Source organism: Crotalus tigris, unplaced genomic scaffold (assembly GCF_016545835.1).
Source record: "Crotalus tigris isolate CLP2741 ecotype Arizona unplaced genomic scaffold, ASM1654583v1 scf7180000023807.91287, whole genome shotgun sequence".
NCBI classification, from domain to species: Eukaryota; Metazoa; Chordata; class Lepidosauria; order Squamata; family Viperidae; genus Crotalus; species Crotalus tigris.
This window is the reverse complement of record NW_024100197.1, coordinates 59,619-79,494: the sequence shown is the minus strand read 5'-3', so window position 1 is coordinate 79,494 and position 19,876 is coordinate 59,619. Positions and strand designations below refer to the sequence as shown.

General features: G+C 37.0%; 1 protein-coding gene across 1 annotated transcript; it reads right to left on the bottom strand.

The window, feature by feature from the left end:
- Positions 1-3,404: 3,404 nt before the first annotated feature.
- LOC120298220 (speckle-type POZ protein-like) lies at positions 3,405-19,626 on the bottom strand. The gene is made up of 9 exons (XM_039321696.1): positions 19,483-19,626; positions 16,685-16,836; positions 14,157-14,284; positions 10,920-11,097; positions 10,785-10,840; positions 9,308-9,430; positions 8,558-8,700; positions 8,418-8,471; positions 3,405-7,385 (listed from the first exon to the last, which is right to left on the bottom strand). The coding sequence occupies exons 1-9, from the start codon at positions 19,608-19,610 to the stop codon at positions 7,241-7,243; spliced, it is 1,107 nt and encodes a 368-aa protein (XP_039177630.1). The 5' UTR covers positions 19,611-19,626; the 3' UTR covers positions 3,405-7,240.
- Positions 19,627-19,876: the final 250 nt, after the last annotated feature.

Genomic DNA, 19,876 nt, shown 5'->3' with positions numbered 1-19,876 from the left:
TAAATATGAGGCAAAATTGGGTGGGGTGGGAGGAATGTACATATTGTAGAACTATTGTGAGAAAATAATTTCATGCTCTATTTACCATTCACAAGTGCTCAGTGGAGTGTTCCATTTGCATTCTCTGCAACACACATCGCAAATAAATTTGATTATTGCTGTTTGGAAGCATGAAGTCAGGTAGCATTAGCAAAATTACACACACTGGCTCTCATAATTGCTCTCTTTGTACAGCAGTGGCAAAGTCTGTCCTTGCAGAGCTGATAGCATTCCTATTGTTGGTATGATTCAGCTGATGGAAATGACTGCTTTTTTGCCCAGTCCCCAGACCAGATGTTTTGTCTTTCCAATGACAAACAAAAGGTGACAATAGCTTTTTAATACCAAACAGGGTCTACACTTATACAAAGGAGCGTGCTTGACAAATACTCTGTGAGTTAATCTTAAAACTATTCAGAAGGATCAGCCTCCCTGATGTTCAGTCCAGCTTCTAGCATGAGAAGTTCTGTTTATTCACTGGTTGGAACAAAAAGACCTGTAAAGTGGTTTCAGTTCGATCAGTTACCTGTGGCTCAAGATTGTACAACCATACTTAGAACATTCATCACACAGTCAACCAGATGTTCAGACTGGATTTGGCATATTTGTCCACCTATCAAATTCTTCCCAAGGTCCTGAGATAGGCAAATGTGGATGGGGTTATAAATATCGTCACAGAATGTAATCTGTTCTGAATAAAGGCATCTTTTGCAATTGACTGATGGTGACTTTGTCAGTGTTGATAGTGTTCAAGTGGTGCTCCAGATGTTTTGGGATAGCACCAAAGGCACCTATTACTATTGGCACTATCTTTGCTTTCCTTTGCCACAGTTGTTCTATTTGCAGGTCTTTATATGATGTAATCTTCTTTCTCTTTTATTCTGCTTATTATATTATCCTGGACTTTTTATTACCAAAATGGAAAAAGGACACTCTAAAAATTTAGCAGTGCAGTTGGGAGATTTTGGAGGGCTCACAGAGAGTGGGAGTTACATGTTTTAGGGTTATGGTTCATAAAATAAAAAATTGAAGTAATTATTGATATTTACATGGCCCACTTAGCCTCACTCGGCTGATCTCAGAAAAAAACAAAACACCAAGTAGGCTTGGATCTGGTTGTTTCTTGGATAGAAGACCACAAGGAGAGCCTATAGCTATAGAGTAGGCTGGAAGGAAACAAGAAAAATCCTAGAAGAGAGCAATGGCACATCCCTTCTATAATGTTGCCAAAAGAATGACATATTATAGTACACAAAGTCACCAGGAATAAAACTCAACTTGAGTGAGAATTAATTTTACCTCAGAACAAAAACATGCGTTTGAGAGAAGTGGGACCAATAGTGCAGCTCTGAGTTTTTTGGCTTCAAAAGATACATGAAGAATGGGTGATTTTTAATGGGGAGGAAGAGCTTATAGTGGGGGAAAAAATGGAAAAATAGAATAGTCCTTCCACTAAATTTCACTCCAAACCCATGATAACAAACACATGGATAAAGTTCTCTGAGGTGGAGATAATTTATAGGTACAAGCTCCCATTTATTGCCTTAAAGAAATAAACTCACTTAGTGGGTGAGTCCCTTATAATAAGCTATTAAAGAGGTTCAATAGGTTCAATCCCAAATAAGCTGCTCATTAAGAGAACAGATTTACCTGAGGGAAAAGGTTGCGTTTGAAAATCCTTATCAATAATGAACATTATCTGGGAAATGTGCATTTCAACCATTTATCCCACCAAGGAAGTTTGACTCGCCCTGACAACAAATCTGCATATTTTAGATTCGCCAGAGCTTGAATATGCAAATTAAAAGAATGTATTAATTATCATTAGGCCTTCCTTCACAAAAACACTAGACCTAATTAGAGAAATAATTTGGGAAAATTGAACTACATGACAGGAAAAAGAAAATAAGATTCATCAAGTTTCAATTCTCTAATTCTGTCAGCTTGTCAAAAATAGGAGTCTGTTATTAGCACTGGAAAATAGTTTCTCTCTTTCTTCCCCTTAACTATAATTTAAATCCTCTTTAAATAATTGCTTTCAAAACTTGGGAGGGTCTTCTTTTTGTTTTCAGTAGTTAAAGAGGTTATTCTAAGTATCAAAAATAAAACTATCCTAAAAAGTTTCCCTGGATGCCATTCCAGAACTGAAAGCACTTTTTTGAGACTTTGCATAATTCTATTCAGAAAGCTCAACATGGCTGCCCATATTTTCAGAATGCCCATAACATGCTTGAAAAATGCCACAGATCCTGCTTTAAAGCATGCTACCCAAGAATTTTGCATGAACAAATAATGCCTTGGATCCATAATTACCCTTCAAGAAATGGAAGGCCGTCTACCATTCACAGAAGACAGACCCAAGCCAAGATGACAGTGAAAATCCAGTCAAGTTCTAGTCTTTGTTTAAACCAGTGTTCTCCAACTTTAGCAATTTTTAACACTTGTGGACTTTTAACTCTCAGAATTCTTCAGCCAATCATGCTGGCTAATACACAGAATTTTGCCAAACTAACACTATTTAGAATCACTTTGGCTTGGTGGTTAAAGCACCAGGCTAGAAACTGACAGGCGGCGAGTTCTAGTCCCCCCCCCCCAGATATGAAAACCAGCTGGGTGACTTTGGGCCAGTCACAGGATTGTTGTTCTGAGGGAAATAGGAGGGCGTATTAGGTATGCTGGCTGCCTTGAGGTATTTATAAAAACAAGGTGGTGGTAGATAATATAGATATATATGTTTATGTACATGTATACACACACTCACATACACAACTGAATCTTCCTTTTTGAGGAGGGAGCAGCTGCTGCTCTTTATAATAAAAGGGTCTCTTCCTGCAGGCACAGAAAGAAGCATGGAAATAAAACCTTTTCCTAACACCTGAGTGAAATTTTGTCAATCTTTTATTTTCTGCAACCTATAGCAAATCATGTGATGAAATCAGTGGCTGGTTCATAAGATTCTGTCCCAGCTTGCTTTAGATTATCTTTATGCTGAAAATTTTACCATAAATAAAAAAAAAAACACAGCAATGGTGACTGTCTATGGAGATTCTCAGTCCAGTTGCCTTGTGAAAAAGCATCTTTGGGACAGCAATGATGACCTAATTCCTTTAGAAGGAAATTCCACTAACTGGAAGTTAACTGTGAAGAAATTGTCATGAATAGGCTGGGTTTTTTTTCTTCTGAAATTAAAAAAAAAAAAACACAGCACAAACAGGAAAGTAAAATATTGCATCTTCTGGAAAGGTTTCTCTAACTTGAAACAACATGATGAGTACAACCTCTATAAAGTTGTGCCCATTTTATCTCTCTTAAGGGAGTCTGAATTATAGCAAAGTCAATATCCCAAAGACATCAATGTGCACATATTTCTTTATAAGTAACAACTTTATTGTAACTTGATGTCCTGAAATGCAAAAATATTTTCAGCAACAAGGTACAAAAAGTATCTCACTGAAGTATTTCACTGTTAACATCAGGCAGATATAAAAGGCTGGATGGTTTGATGCAAGTGTCTTAACATGATAGGTAATGTGGATAATTTCCAATTAAGCACAGGCTTGAATTCTTTCAATCTTTCAATTCTAAAACAGGACTCAAAAATATACCTTCATTGGGACATATCAAAATCCAGCATAAACTAGACTACAAGAGCATGATAAACGCAACCACAACAAACACTGATAAAAATAATGTGCATCCATTTCAGAAATAGTCCACTTGCTGCAAGCAAAACAGCAAGAAAATCAACGCAACTGTACTATGTGCTGAAACTAATGAGAGTCCATAGGAAGGATTCTGATCAATCCAGTCAATAAAAATTAAATTTGGGCTACACATCAATTGGTTTAAGAAATCTTTTATAGCCTTAAAACCAAGCATGCCCCACTAGTTATCCTAATATCTTCTGTAGGAATTAGACAAAAATGTCTATCTTTGAACGTGAAGGAACTCCTTCATAATAGAGCCATCAGTGCCTTGCCAATTACTCTCAAATAGCCATTACTGATCACATTGCCATACTTAAATCAAGGAATTACAAAACAAAAGCAGCAACGCATACCTTAGCTATGCCTCATCTTAATAATCCCCTTTCTAGGATATCCAGAGCTGTTTTCAACCTGCAATTGGTTACAAGAGATAAGTGTGTCTTTAAAAAAATATTTGGCATGTCCAGTTTTTGAAATGAACAACTGTGATGAGCAGGTCAGAAACAATGTTCATGATTTCTATATCAGTCTTTCTGTCTAGATTTTTCTCCCATAACTTTCCATTTTTTTTTTCATTTCATCAGCTTGCATTTCAAAAAGCCACCGGCCACTATATGTCAGCGTGCAGTAAATGGACTGCCAAAATCTAGATGAGTTACTGAGGCTTCCTTCATTGAAAAACATCGACATAAGTAATGTAAATGGTAACTCTATCATTTTTAGCAGAAATCCAAGTCCCATGTTTCAGAAAACAAATCTTACAAAACTCATACACCATAACACAACACATGCAGGCTGCTCTCTTTGGGGTCAGGGAAAGAGGTCTGATACTGAAGGCCGATGGAGAGGAGTAGAACAGGCAAGCCAAACACAGCAGTGTGATATTTGACTTAAAAATCTGGAGATAGGGGGTGGGCTTCTCCATCCTCACAAACTTTCCAGATTTCAGCCAGTAGGTACAGAAACATGGAAAATACAGATTGTTCTTGTCAGCTCTTTTGGAAAAATGCAAACACTGAATGTGGTTCCTTGAGAAAATAAAGATGGATTAGCATATCCATAGAAAATAACTAATTTTACTCTTTGCTGTAGCCAACAAGTAAAACAATATATTACTGTAGATCAATTCATACGATTGGCTATTATGGTCATCTATGGCAACGTCTTGTAATTTTTTATAAGATGCCTTTAAACAAGTATTTCATTCTTATCACACAGTGCTTGATATTTTTGGTACAAAGTGTGCTATGAAGATTTTTAAAATGTTTAAGATGTTCTTCTTGACTGCTGTATCAAATACTATCAGAAGAAGCTGAAATGGACAATTACTCTATTAAATATTCAAGTCACTTTTATATTATAGCTGCAACATTCAAAATGCAAAGTTGCTTATATGAATATGTTGTTTACCGTGCAGCAAAATCTTCTATTATTACTGCGGGACGTTACATTCTTTTACTTTCACTGGTAAGAACACCTACCTGTACATGATCTTAATTTAGATAAACAGAAACTTCCTAGAAATATTACAAACTATAACACCTCTCTGGATAGAACACTGCTGTACCACTTTGGTTCACTGAGTAATGTTCAGGCCCATTGAAACCACAGAAGTGCATCTAAAATAGTCCTTTTAACGGCGCTTCAAGGATGCATGTTCAAATTCTGCACTGACCTTTCCTCTGAAAGAAAGAGTTGAGGGATGGGGATTTGTTTCAAGTTTTAGTATTGGTTTGGAAGTACTTTTTTTTTGCTCCCTACTGTTCTTTACATATATTCAGAATAATAATCTTTCAGAATAAATCTTTGAATTAATGCTTCCTTGCTGAAAACAGAGGGAATATCTTTTGAAAAACTAAGGAAACCTTCATTAATTGAGCATGTCAGTCAAATGGGCTACCTAAAACCTTTTATGCAAAAGCACGGGAAATTCCCTTTACTTATGATTCAATACAATTTTCCCCACAAAACAGATATATCACATCACCATTATTAAGGTAAATCCATGATAATAAAACATTTCTAATGTGCATGTTGCAGAGAAATCCCTCCAATTGTAAACAATGCTAATACACACACCAAAAGTATTGGCATTAAAGCTAAATTTTGAATAGTAACAATAATTAGAGTAATAATTAAAAATCCTTTCTCCATTACAAGCAATTGACAAGGTTGTTTATAAGATCCTTTTCACATTAGGCAGAATTTCAATACCATCCACAATGCTAATACAATAATGAAGGCTAAAAAGAGCAGGTCAGTGCTTATAAATACTGACATTTCAGACTTCTATTCTTCCTGCTAAGTGTGTGTCTGTGCAATTTCCACTAGAGAGTAGGCTTGTGCGTTCACACACTAAGGAAACAGAGCTAAGCCTATCCAAAGTGTGAAAACAGAATGGGTTCTAACATGAACATTTGAAGATATTAAGTTAAAATCAGCATCTCTAAGTCATGCGCTCCTTGTTTGCAGTAACAAAACTAAATCCCATGTGGCTGTGGGCATCTTAATGTATTTCAAAAGTTAGGCCACAAGTACTGTACCATATTTATCAAAACCAAAATATATATGTACCACACAACATACAAAAGTTACACATTAAAAGTGCATACTGAGATTCCATTTTGGCCCATTTCTGAAATCAACATTTGGTCGCTCCTAAGCATCCTCAACCTTCCATGTATTCTATTTGAGAAATAACCATTTCTTCCACAGCACATATCCCTTATATCCTCTCCGTACTAACTCTCGCTCTGGTTCAGTACAAGGTAAAAGAACAATGGATTATAAAGCAACATGGGCCAAAAAAAAAAAAACTATATATTTTTTTTCACTGATGGGCACACTCACATAGTAAGCATTTATAAATACTAGTAAAATACATTTCTGAGCCAAAACATTGCATATTTCCCTCAGTCACCTGAACCAATGAAAAATAAATTATATTCAGAGTAGTATATTGCCACCGCATGCCTGACAGCACTCTCTGAAGATAGGCAGATGCATCCTAAATATAATATTTTGGACTGGAGCGTATGTTTGCCCCCAGTTCAAGTGCTTTTAACAGGGGGCTAGTTGAAATCCAGTTACCATAAGACCAACTGATAATCTTCATTTGGGATTTTTTTTTTTAAAAAAAAGGAAAGGAGAAGAAGATTCTTTTGAAAACGCTTTTTGTTGATCAGCATTACTGCCTTATGGAGCTAGTGCAATCCTACAAAGCCGAGTCAAAAACGACAAGGCACCATTTAAAAAACAAAAAAACCAGGAAAATCACAAATGAACTAGAATAGTTGACGTTAAGGCCTTTCAGTGAACTGGAGAATTATCAGTCTGATTTAAAGCTGATTATTAAACCATATATTTATCCGTTCTTTAAAAGCTTTCTGGTTCTGTTCTGCAGAGAAGGGTCACATATTCGAGCAGATGGTTTGCAAAACCCCCTTCTGGATATGGACGAGGAGGCATTAGTTCCCGAGAGTTCATGGAAGATTTCATGACTGTTTTAGCCGTTTGCGCGGAATGCCAAACTGCGGACACTGTGCAGAGGCCAGAGCCCGAAAGGCCTCAGCAACTAAGTGGGGATGGGAGTGGATCATCGATTTCCATCCTGCGGTTTCCGTTATGTCTGTGGCTTGGCTGTAAAGAAAAAAGATGCACAAAACATAGGCTGAGAAGATTTGCAAGATACTACAGGCATGTCTACTCAAACGTCAAGCTACATTAAGATGAACAAAACATACTTCCAAGTGGAGATATCAGGAAGATAAGGAACCAAAATGAAAACACTTTTTTTTTTAATTTTAGTCAGGGATTACCAAAGCCAACTTGCATAATCAAGGCTTGCAAAAGTTACTTTTCAGTACCTGAAAGGCTGGGAAACCCTGCTTGATATTTCAGCAAATCCCTCTCTTGTTCTGAGTAGGAATTACAAAGCTATTCTATTCTATTCTATTCTATTCTATTCTATTCTATTCTATTCTATTCTATTCTATTCTATTCTATTCTATTCTATTCTATTCTATTCTATTCTATTCTATTTATTTAAAACATTTATATAGTTGCCCATCTTTCATACAATTCTGGGCGGCTCCCAATCAAAAATTAAAATATGTAAAGCCGTATTAAAACTATAAAACTAAACACATGAAAACATTAAAAGCAGCAAAAACCTGTTGCCTATCTATGCTAACGTGCCATCATCTAAGTTCCCAATGCTTAGGGGGGAAAAACAAGTCTTCAAAGCCTTACTGAAGGCTAAAAGGGAGGAGGCCTGGCAAATCTCCCATCAAATGACAATATTTAGGGGAAGGGACTAGGAGAGGGACCCCTTCTGTATTTCATTCAATACTGCATTTTATATTTGAGCTAAGATGGATTTCCCATTAATTCCAAAGCCATATTATCAATTTATGTTTAGTTGGCTTCCTGATCAAGTTTACAAAATATCCAAATATAAAATAGATATGTAACCCCACCTGGGAAAAGACTAAAATACAACAAACATAAAGTAGGAAAAATTTGTAATGAAAATATGGAGAGCACCCTTCAAGAGTTATATGTCTGATTTTAACATTGAGTCTCACTCTTTATTCCACTTCCTCTCTCTTGAAATCAAGACAACACACAGCTAGATTACAGACAATGCTTAAGTGAGATTAAACTACATACCTGTTGTTCCAGTTTTTTCCATCTTTACAGCCAAGCTGTCTAAGAACACTGCACCTGTGCATGAGAAGATACTCAAATATTATTTCTCTGAAGTATTCCCTTCAAAGGAGAAAGATTTTTCAAGGAAACAAATCGCATACCTGTTAATGAAATCTATTGCTTGTGCTTTCAACTGTTCTGCACTGTGCAAATCTGCGAGAATCAGAATGTCTGCCACATTTTCTACTGAGAGGTTACTACACAGAGCTTCTTCACACATGATCTTCAGCCGTTCAAGTGCATACTGACCAGAGGGGAAAAATGGTTTGTGCATATTCGATGCTGCTTCAGTCAGAAAAGCAGACATCTCTAATATACAAATGCCTGATTGAAACTATGAAATTATTAATCCCTCACAACGAACTATATGAATGATAGAGGATGTATTGCTCTATTCTCAATGAACTGGCATTAGGAACAATAATTCCCAGGGCTACATATCTGGCAAGTATATCAATCCATTATTAGTTATTAAAGCATGTTAATTCTCCAAATTTGAAACACCAATAAAAATATTAATCCCATCTATAAATTTTATTTTTCTAGTCTGCTAATGTGAGACCATAGAAAGAGGAATTTATGGCAATAGGAGGTCTGAAAAATTCTTCCTTCTTTCTAAATAGACAACTATATGTCTGGGTGGTTATTCACCTTGGTTCTCCAAAACACTGCCTAAAATAATGGATAACAGTTTTTCACTAATAGTATAAAACATGTTTACATAATTTCTGTATCTTTTTTTACTCAGTGTATTGGTAGCATTCCTGACTGTAGGAAAATGTTAAAACATACTCTTTCTACATTTTGTTAAAACAAATAGTAAAGCCCTTCTATAGTTTTTCTTTACTTACTTTATCTGCTGCCGCCAACAAGCTGTCAGCCATTTTGTCAAGATTTGGAGCCTTGCCTGTATAAATGAATCTCATCATCTCTTTAAATACATCAGGATCTACATCATTTATTTCTACGCAATTCTGTTACACAAATCAGAAAAAAATTGTTATAATTTTGAATTAAAGCATTATAAACCACTTAACCTAAAGCAATGCGGCTACAAAACACATTAGGTCTCCATTATACTTGTTGATAACTTTAACTAAACCTATTGTCAAGCTCCTTCAATCTCAGGCAGTGACATTTTTTCTATGAAATCCAATAGAACTCTAGAAGTTGTTACAGTGCTCCATTTGGATTCAAATAAAAAAATCAAAGAAGTAAAAAAAATAAATGAGTCAAAAGAACTAGAGCTTATTTGCAAAATCCTCATACTCCTCTTCCTACCTTACAGGTGGTTCCAACATTGCACTTTCTATACTTTCAAATCTGTTTCAGGCTTCGAGCAAAGTGCTGGCTTTAAATTTAAAGAATGTTATAAGACAATTGCCGCTGAAGGCTTGACAATGCCTGGCCAAAGAAATGAGTAAAAAATAAAAAACCCGCGATAGTACCAGCTGAGGTCCTTTGGGAAAGCAGTTCATTAGAGGCAACAATACAGAGGGACTATGAAAACAATTTTATTCTTGTGGAGCAATTATTTCTTCATAACCAAGTAGGAGTCAGGATATCCCAAAGATGCTCTTCCAAAAGCAACTGAAAAGTATTGGTTTTTTTTCCTTGAAAATGTTTCGCTTCTCATCCAAGAAGCTTCTTCAGAACTGAAGAAGGTCCTTGGATGAGAAGCAAAACGTTTTTAAGGAAAAAACCCAAGTTGCCTCTTGAAAAGCACCTTTGGGATAACCATGGCCTGGATGATTGACTTTCCATAGACAGGGGTCAGGATAGTTTTGACAGACAACCCATGCTTTCCATATCCTAGATTGGCATATTCAATCCAGAAAAGCCAATCTTATACAATATCCTCCAAGGCTCTACATGTGATCTATTAGCCTACCTGCAAATGAATACCACAATATCCCCAAAGCACTTTTATTTTATTCTACAGGTCACATTTTTGCAACACTTCCTACAGTCTTATATTTTTAAATGTTTTGTTCAAATAAATTGTGAAATACTATTTGGCCCATAAGGTTTTTTTAAATTAACCCAAGCCCCCCGACCTCTGAGTTACCAGTCCGTGGCCTGTTAGGAATTGGGCCATGCAAGCAGTGGGTAAGCGAGCGAAGCTTCATCTGTTCATGCGTGAGATCTAGGTTGCCCTGTCCCCTGGTCCTTGGAAAACTATTTTTCTTCCAAAACTGGTCCCTGGTGCCAGACAGGTTAGGGCCTGCTGATTTAACTGACTGATTGGTTTCTGTCACCCTATGCTGATTCAAAGGTAAGGTGCTTTGGGACATCATTCCACAGAAATGAAAGCAGCACTCCGCTCACCTTTTTGCTTTCCTCCATTTCATGTTCAAACATGGCATTAAAAACAGGTGAACGAGCTGTGGGAAGAGACCTGCATGTTAATAATAGTTCAAGATTGTAACAAAAACTATGAAACAAGACAGAAGTAAAACATACCTGCAAGGATAGATTTATGAGCTTTGAACTCTTGCCCTCCTATATAAAAGCTGCAATCTGTGAATCTTGAGGTTTCCCAGAGGTTGCCTAAATCTTCAGCTAGTCGACATTCGGGTACTTTTAAGGTGTTTGTACTGGACAGTCCTGATATATTTACTGAGTCTTGGACCACGCTTACCTAATCAAAACAGTAAATAATGCATCAATCACTATATGATTAGGCTCTCATAAGGCAATAATGCATACATTAGGCAACTCCCAAAATCATGATATTTAGCTAGGAAAATAAAATACACCAAAAACCAATGCGATAAATACAACTCAACATGTATTGTACTATCAGCACATTAAATAAAAGCAAGAGATGAACATTTCTAACAGGTTGTTCTTTGAAATCTGGTCCTAATGAAACCTAACAACAATTATACACAATATAATTGTTTTATCTTGTATCACAGAATTTCCCCAACCTTTCCGGCTTTATGGACCGGCGTGAGAGTGGGGATGGTTTTGCCGGAGTGGCAGGCAAATGTGCATATGCGCGCAGCTCCACTTGTGCAAGCAGCTTGCACCCGTGCCCACCTCTTATGTAAAGGGAGCATGCATGCAAGCACTTGCCCGCTGTTCACACAAAGGAGGATGGACGCATGTTCAACGCCGCTTTGGGCAGCCCGTTTTTGAATAGTTCACAGCCCGTTAGTGGCCCGTAGGTTGGAGACCCCTGTTGTATCAGATTCAAAGCCAGAATGGAACTGAAAGTATTTAAGTATAAATTAAGCGTAAGTTAGAAATCAAGTTTCTAGAATAGATATTTTTATAAGACAGACCAGACAGGGTTGTGCAACTGAAGAGTAGGAAACCTATAGTTGCTGAATTACATCGTCCAGCAGCTCTGATCAACATAGAAGGATGCTGGGCTAGAATTCCTGTCCCAGCTAATGTCTTATTATACTGTATGCAGATGAAGCAAGGTATTTTAAGTTAATACAAGACAAAAGGAGTTGTCAAGCACCCAAAATGTGATCATGTGACCTTGGGAAGAGGTGGGGCAACAGTCATAACTTCAAAGATGGGTGTAAGTAACTTGTTGTAACTTCGAACGGTCATTAAGTGGTAATAAGCCAAAAATTACCTGCATGCATGTGCATTCAGATTTCCATCAAATGCACACATTTACACACATCTGTGCACACACAAAGCCTCTCTGCCTTCAATAATCTGCATTCATTTGAGTTGTTGGAAATGAAAATTAATGCTCTTCTTCTGGGGTCCCTGCTATTCTCCTCCCCACAATTTGCCAAAGTTGCAATAGAAACCAGATTGTCAAGAAGACCCAGCAACATAGAACCATCTCAATAGTGAAAATGAGGAGCTATAGACCTTCCCTATTGGTAATCCTCACTTAATGGGGACTAGCAACTTCATTGCTAAATGACACAGTTGTAAAGTATGAGTCATGTAACTGCACCGACCTACAGTAGTTGCAGCAGTTCTGGCTGTCTTCATTAAGTGAATCCTGTGTGATTGTTAAATGCAACTCACATGATTACCAGTTGCAACCTCCTACCAGCTTTCCCATTAACTTTGCTTGTCAGAAGCTCACAATGAAGGTTGCAAACAATGATTACATAAGTGCAGGATGCTGCAATCAATGTAATTGTTAAGTTGGTTGCCAAGTTTCCAAGTTACAATCATGTGACCATGGGGATGCTGCGACACACACAAATATGAGGACTGGTCATAAGTCTCCTTGTTTAGCACTGTAGTAACTTTGAACAGTTGCTGAACAAGTCATCATTAAGTGAGGACTACTTGTATTTTAAAACTAAGTATGTTCAGTTTGCAAGCAATAACTGAAGCGCCTAAAGGAGTTAAGAAAACAAAGAGCAAGACTGGATGCTCCTGAATCAATGCATCAAAACCACTGCAATACAACAGACTTTATCTGATGCACGCACATTAAACATTTGCTTCTAACAAGATTGGTTGGCAGCAGAACTCTTTTGATTCAGGAATATTTTATAACATGAGAATCCTTTCAGATTCAGGCTTGTTACACCCACTTGTCAATGCAATAATTGTATTCATAACAAATGCATCACGCAGCTAATTTAGCCTGTCTGTCTAACTAAAATAAGATGCAGTACATTTGTACCATTTAGTCTCAAGGGCCACATTTCCATTATTCTTCATGCACAATATAATGGCACATAATTAACTTGTAAGCTTGCCAAGAAATTTTTGCACATGTTTCTTGTAAATACAAAGATCAAAGCAAACTTATTAGCAGTTACAGCATCTATCATCTTCCTAAGCCACTAATCAGTCCACGGCAGCAGAGATAACCACCCAAAGTATATTTAACACTCACCATACTAAGATCATAACCTTTTTCACTAGTTTCCATTTAGAAACACCACAAACAGTCTTTCTGGTTTTACTAAGACATTTTAGGTTACTGACCTAATTAACAGTGATTTATTGATTTAAGCCAAGGATTTATTTTATCAGAGCATCTGATTTAATTTTAAATTAATTGTTAAGAAAAATTGCTTTAATTTGTAATATTGTTAACAGATTTAAATCTGAAGAATGTCAGAAGAATTTTTAAATATCTAATGTCATGGCGGCATCATCAATGTAATGAAAAAACACAACTGTTTCGAGAAAAGCAATTTTGTTAGTTTCACTGAGCAATTACTAATTCTAACACATCAAACTTGTGATTTAGAAATTCCATCTTCTTAAAACTTATTCCACAACTGTTCCTGTCTGTTTTCTTGGTAGGTAAGCTAATCAAGAAAGATCCAGGATCACCATGATCATCACACAGTATTCATTATGGAATCAATTATTTTGCCTTTCAAGACTTTGCATCCAAAGTTCTGGTCAGTTCTGGTCAATTAGAAGCATGCAAACATTATATAGTCTCATGAGGATGGAGTGGAAGTTGGAATACTCCTGTGATTGATTGACAGACAGATGGACAAACATCATAGAAGTATTCCTCAGGCTTTTTTTCATTTTGTGCTAAATAGCAATGTGTCTAATGGGCAACTTATTTATAGAAAATGGATCTTACATCAAATACATAAGAAAACCATTAAGCTCAAACCTTTGATCAGGGTGTTTCTTTAATATGAAGGGATAAACTTAACATTTAAAGCTCTCCTCATTTCTCATTCATAGCCATGGAAACCAATATTCTATTTTAAAAAGCACAGATTGATTACCTACCTCACAAAATAGCGTAAGTTTATCATCTGGTAAAAGACCATTAGTTTCCTCAAGTAAAAAGTCTCTTCGAATGAATTTTTTAAAACCCCAGTCCTTGCCTTGAACAAATCGATATGCTCTTTGGCTTTCTAGTAGTAAATAAATAAAACAGGAGTACATTCAATTAAAAGACATTTTAAAATAATTACAGATGAGAAATGAAATCCAAGGTTCCTACTGAGTTGAAGTCATTATATTATTAATAGCAATCTATGTATCCATGAATACATTTTGGGCTGAAAAACTGCCTCACTTTCTGTGCATTGGACATAGTTTAATAAAATTACCCGTCATTCGATACAATTGCCAACCACGCAGAAATAAAATATAGAGGTAAATATTTTGGTTATAAAGACCCAGGGGGGCTTTTAAAAATATAGGTAGTCCTTGACTTTCAATCATAATTGAGCCCAAAATGTCTGTTGCTAAGTGAGACAGTTAAGTGAGTTTTGCTCCATTTTATGACTTTTCTTGCCACAGTGGTTAAGTGAATCATTGCAGTTGTAGCACGGTTGTTAAGTGAATCTGGCTTCCCCCTTGATTTGGCTTGTTAGAAGGTCTCCAAAGGTGATCACATAACCCCAGGACACTGCTACCGTCATACATATGAGTCAGTTGCCACATATCTGAATTTTGATCATGCTACAATAGTCACAAATGTGAAACACAGACACAAGTCATTTTTTTCAGTATTGCTGTAACTTTGAATGGTCACTAAATGAAGTGATATAAGCCAAGGAGTATCTGTAATCTTAAAGTATTTGGTAATATTTGGATGTTGACTAGCCAGATAATGAACATGTTACCTAGAAAACATATTGTACACAGTCATTTTACAAAGGTTTTGCAGGCTTTTCTACCCTGCTGTTCTCCAATCAAACTGGAGATCAGCTCTCACAATCCTAGCCTGGGTACCCAAACCCTGGAAGGTGTCAAGTGGAGGAACACTAGATTAGAAAGAAAAATATTGCTGTTAATGATAGTTAAAATAGCAGTAAAGTTATTTATCACCCACCAGTAACCCATGGAATTCTGGTGGGAGCCAATTCTAGAGAAGCTAAGCTCAGTAAGGAAAGACTCTTGATTGTGAAATTGTTATTTTAATACATAGGAGAATGAACTGAATCTAGAGCAGTAAATGTATCCACTGTGTAGACTCATGAGCCACCAAAAAGTCTTTCAAATAGCCCAATATGCCCATCACGGGACACAATATGTCAACACCACTGATTTATACTGGTATATTTTAAGAATCAGGAGAGAGAAATAAAAAAAGTCCATCAACAGCACACAAATCAAAGGACAGAATGAGGCCTCATTTAACCCAGATGGCAGGCTGCCTAGCTTACCTGAGACCTCATTCTGTCCTTTGATTTGAATGCAGAAGCAGGTTGCTACAACACCCCACGTAAGACACATCAAAGAGCCAATTGTTTAGCCACCTCAGTAATCACAAACTGACCGAGCCTACAAATATTCATTAAATGGCAATTACAGATGTTAGCAGCTTTTTCTGTGAGAAGCTTTACAGGCAGCGTCATCATCATATTTTCCCAATCATATCTGCAAAGTGAATGTTTTTTTTAAAAAAAATGGAACACAGAATTTAAATAAACAAATTCCCTGTACTGTCAAACAGACAAACATCAGTTTAAAAACTTGAGACAGCTATTGCAAAGTAGAGTTTATAATGAGGGAGGGAGGGAGGGAGGGGGGGAGGAAGGCTAAGTATTAAATAATTCTATAGAAAGCTAGAGTATACAACCTTTTTTGAAAGGATGGATTTGCCATAAACATGAAATAAATAAGGCAGGACTTCCCTCAGATATACCCTCTCATTCCAACCTCCCTCCCTCCCTCCCTCCCTCCCTCCCTCCCTCCTTCCTTCCTTCCTTCCTTCCTTCCTTCCTTCCTTCCTTCCTTCCTTCCTTCCTTCCTTCCCAGGAAGGGATGAGGGGAGGGTAAGAGAGTGGCAGTGCTGCTGGTGTCTGTGGCTTTCCCATGTGGGGGCGGGGTGAGAGGCGGGGCAGGAGACATCCCGGTGAAAGGGAAGCACTCGTGGCCTGCCGGACCAGTGGGTGAGGCTGGGCTGGTGAGCAGGCCATGGAGTTGGTGGTGGCAGGTGTGGCTGCTAGGGCTCTACACGCTGCTCTACTTTGTGGCAGCCACCTGGTGAGGTAACACGGCCAGCCTGTGGGGCAAGATGGTGCTCATCATGTCAGCTGCGTGCCAGCCCCCGCGCACTTGCTGCCTCCTGTGCGTGCACCCAGCCAGACTGGGATGGGCAGGGGTGGTGGGGATCGATCCCTTGCCATCTCAAGGGTGGCCCCATGGGCCACATCTAACCACAGTGTGGGCCTGATCTTGCCCGCCGGCTTTGAGTTTGACATATCTGTTTAATTCATCCTTTTGACAAACTTTGGAAAGGTCCAATTATTTCTTTCTCACACTGAAAGTCAACATTAGAGTAATTTTAAAAATGCACTTACCCATTGCCTTTGTTTCTTCTCTTTTAGCATTTAACAGAGAAAATTTAAATTTTGCTCTCACTTCACTTTTTGGACAACTAACTAGCAGTAAGTACAATGAAAGATAATCTTTGCTTTCATCATCTAAACCTTTTGGGTTTACTCTCAGGCACCTGGAATGTAAGAAGTCTGGGTTATATATCAGCACTCAATAAAAATTGTCGTTGGCTAGACATATTTATGTCAGGACTTACAGGGTAATATGTTTCAAATCTGCTAGACTAAGGTCCTTTACAAGGAATTGTAAATAGTTCTCTTTTAGACTGATATTTTACAATTATATTTTTGAACAGTGTGGCCTCAAAGTTACAAACTTCAAATATTCCACTATTGTGGATTAGTATCACATCTGCTATCCACTTATCTTCAAGTCTAATCTTGCTCTCCTACCTCAATGGCAAGATTTTAATATTTTATAAAGTAGAAAGCTCCTTTAGAAAAAACACATCTGATAAATATCTTAACAAAAGGAAAAATCTGGTTTTTTTTTCCTGTCAACACCTGGGTTCACCATAAAAGTTTACAGGACTCTTTAAAACAATGTGGGATAAAGTGCAGAAAAAAATGATAAAATCCATCCCCATCTTTTTTCATTTTCTTTTTTAAAAAAGCTTCATTACAATCTATGGTGATTTCTATAAGCTACTCAATGGAGACTGTGTGTAAATACAGGTAGTTCTCGACTTATAACATCAATTGAGCCCAACATTTATGTTGCTAAGGGAGACAGTTGTTAAGTGAGCTTTGTCCCATTTTACGACCTTTCTTACCACAGTTGTTAAGTGAATCACTGCAGTTGTTAACTTAGTAGCATGGTTAAGCAAATCTGGCTTCCCTGTTGACTTTACTTGTCAGAAGGTTGCAAAAGGTGATCACATGACCCTGGAAGACTGCAACCATCATAAATACATGCCAGGTACCAAATGATCATGTGACCATGGGATGCTGCAATGGTTGTAAGTGTGAAAAATAATCCTTTTTTCCAATGCCATTGTAACTTTGAATGGTCACTAAATGAACTGTTGTAAGCCGAGAATTACCTGTATATTCAAAACACATGAATTAAAAAAAACCGGCTTTGTAAGGAAAACCAAATATAAGCATATTTTTCTCTTTAAATAATAACTACTGATCTACTCAATTTGCATCTCACCTCAAGATGCTCAGTATAACAATAATCTCAAGCTTTCAGTAAGAATGCTTATATCACACACTCAGGGAGAAAAGGAGTGAATTATAATCAAAATATTAAGTACAATGTTACATAATAAGGGAATTACATGAAAACATTCTTATACCACACTAATTCAAGTACTTAAAATAGAACATACAAGAATTCCTGGTTTACACATAAAGTTAAATAAGCCACAGAGAGCTACATTAAATTAACATGGCTTCTCCGGTTTAGACTTGCCTAAGTAACCACCTATTTTTGTTTATTTAGCAATTTGTGTTTAAACAAAATGTGGTTTAGCATGATATATGAACCCTATCAGAGTTTCAGTAGTGAAAAAATGAGAAGCTAGTTTTATATAAATGCAAAACTACATCAGTGGTCCCTAAACACAATAAATATAACTTTTATTTGCAAACACAAAAAATGAATATTTATTGGCCAAACCTGCATCACATTACACTATTAAAGACCAAATTTTACAAGATTTTAGGAAGAAACATCAAAACTTTGACAATCTGGTGATCTCAAAATATTTTCACCATCAAGAACATTATGATTTTTTATATTAACTGTTTAATGTTGGGTTGGGGCAAGGTGTCACATATGGTATGATAGGGAAAAGTGTGTATTTCCAACCCATAATTTAGTGGTCCCCAAATGTTTTCAGTGATCACACAGTGTTTCTGTTAAGATATTTAAATTTAGTAGCAGGAACAATGGGGTTGTACAATGAGCCGGAACACACAGTTATAGATGATGATTAGAGAGTGTTGGCTCCTGCGTGAAGAAATCTGCACTGTGATTGGTTGCCGTGGATATGGAGGGGGAGTTTCCCTCCCCTGCTTTTTTCTTTTGTGTGCCGAATTCCCTGGCATTCATATCAGAGAAAAGGCTGGAAATTACTACAGTGTGAGGACCCACCCCACTTTGCATCTTAAGAAGACAGAACTCTTGGAATAATTCTTCCAACAGGAATCCTTTATTAAGAGAAAATGGTTGCAGGCATGCTAGACAGGACTTGGGTTTCAAGCTCTCCCATTCAAGGTTTTAAGGGGTTCCCCAGTAGTCCCACCCAATCAACCCCCCTTCCAGTGATAGTTTCAAGTATCACAATTCCATCCCCTTTCTTCTTCCGTCTGGATGGAGACTTCAGATAACTACATGAAAGGCAATTACTCTTCTTTGATATGTTAACGCTTAGAGGCCACAATAAACAAACATTCAGTCCTTTGAAGTGTGCTGAAGGAAGTGAGGGCCATAAAGCCCCTTTGCTCTCCCCCTTTTCTCCCTCTTATGGCAGAATCCAGAGAAGGCAGAATTGGGAGTTTCTATGTTTGATAATTAAAGATGAAATATAATTGGATTCTGACATACAGTATATTTCAATATGTTACAATATGTATGACAATTTATATTTCAGCCTTTAGCTGTATTGACTGTCATTGTGACTGGTAGTAGTTGACAGTTTTTCTGTCAATTGTTCTAATGTTTGAAGAAAGGTATTGTATCCTAGCTTGACACATTATGTGTTCATGGAATCTCTTATATTTAAGGCAAAAGGAAATTAATGCATTTATCTTACCATTTCATTTTATCATTTGGCCCTGAAGAAAAAGTTGAACTCTTTAAAACTTCACCCATTTCTTCTCGGCAGAAACTGAAGTTATTAATGGTCCACATATAAGAAAACTTTACAACTTTAACCTGCATAAGAAATGCAGACAGTTATGTGAATTTACAAAGTTTACCTTTTACAAACCTAATTTAAAAAAAATTACCAAAGAAGTCAACTGCTCACCTAATTAAAGGTAACAAAGCAATATCTTGTAGAATTAAGGAATAGCTCAACTCTGTATTTTTAAAACTATGTCAACACAACATATAATTATTTTCCATTAACTCAAAGTTGCCACTAATAACTCCCAGTCCTGGAAAGCAATAAATCTGTAGGCTCCCAGAATTGAGAAAGCTGTATT

Excerpts from the sequence above, each read along its gene's own strand:
- LOC120298220 (XM_039321696.1), bottom strand. The coding sequence starts at position 19,610 with ATGCAGGTTAAAGTTGTAAAGTTTTCTTATATGTGGACCATTAATAAC. Across the intron at positions 16,837-19,482 it reads CCAAATGATAAAATGAAATG|GTGCCTGAGAGTAAACCCAA; the intron begins GTAAGATAAATG and ends CTTACATTCCAG. Across the intron at positions 11,098-14,156 it reads AACTTACGCTATTTTGTGAG|GTAAGCGTGGTCCAAGACTC; the intron begins GTAGGTAATCAA and ends TGTTTTGATTAG.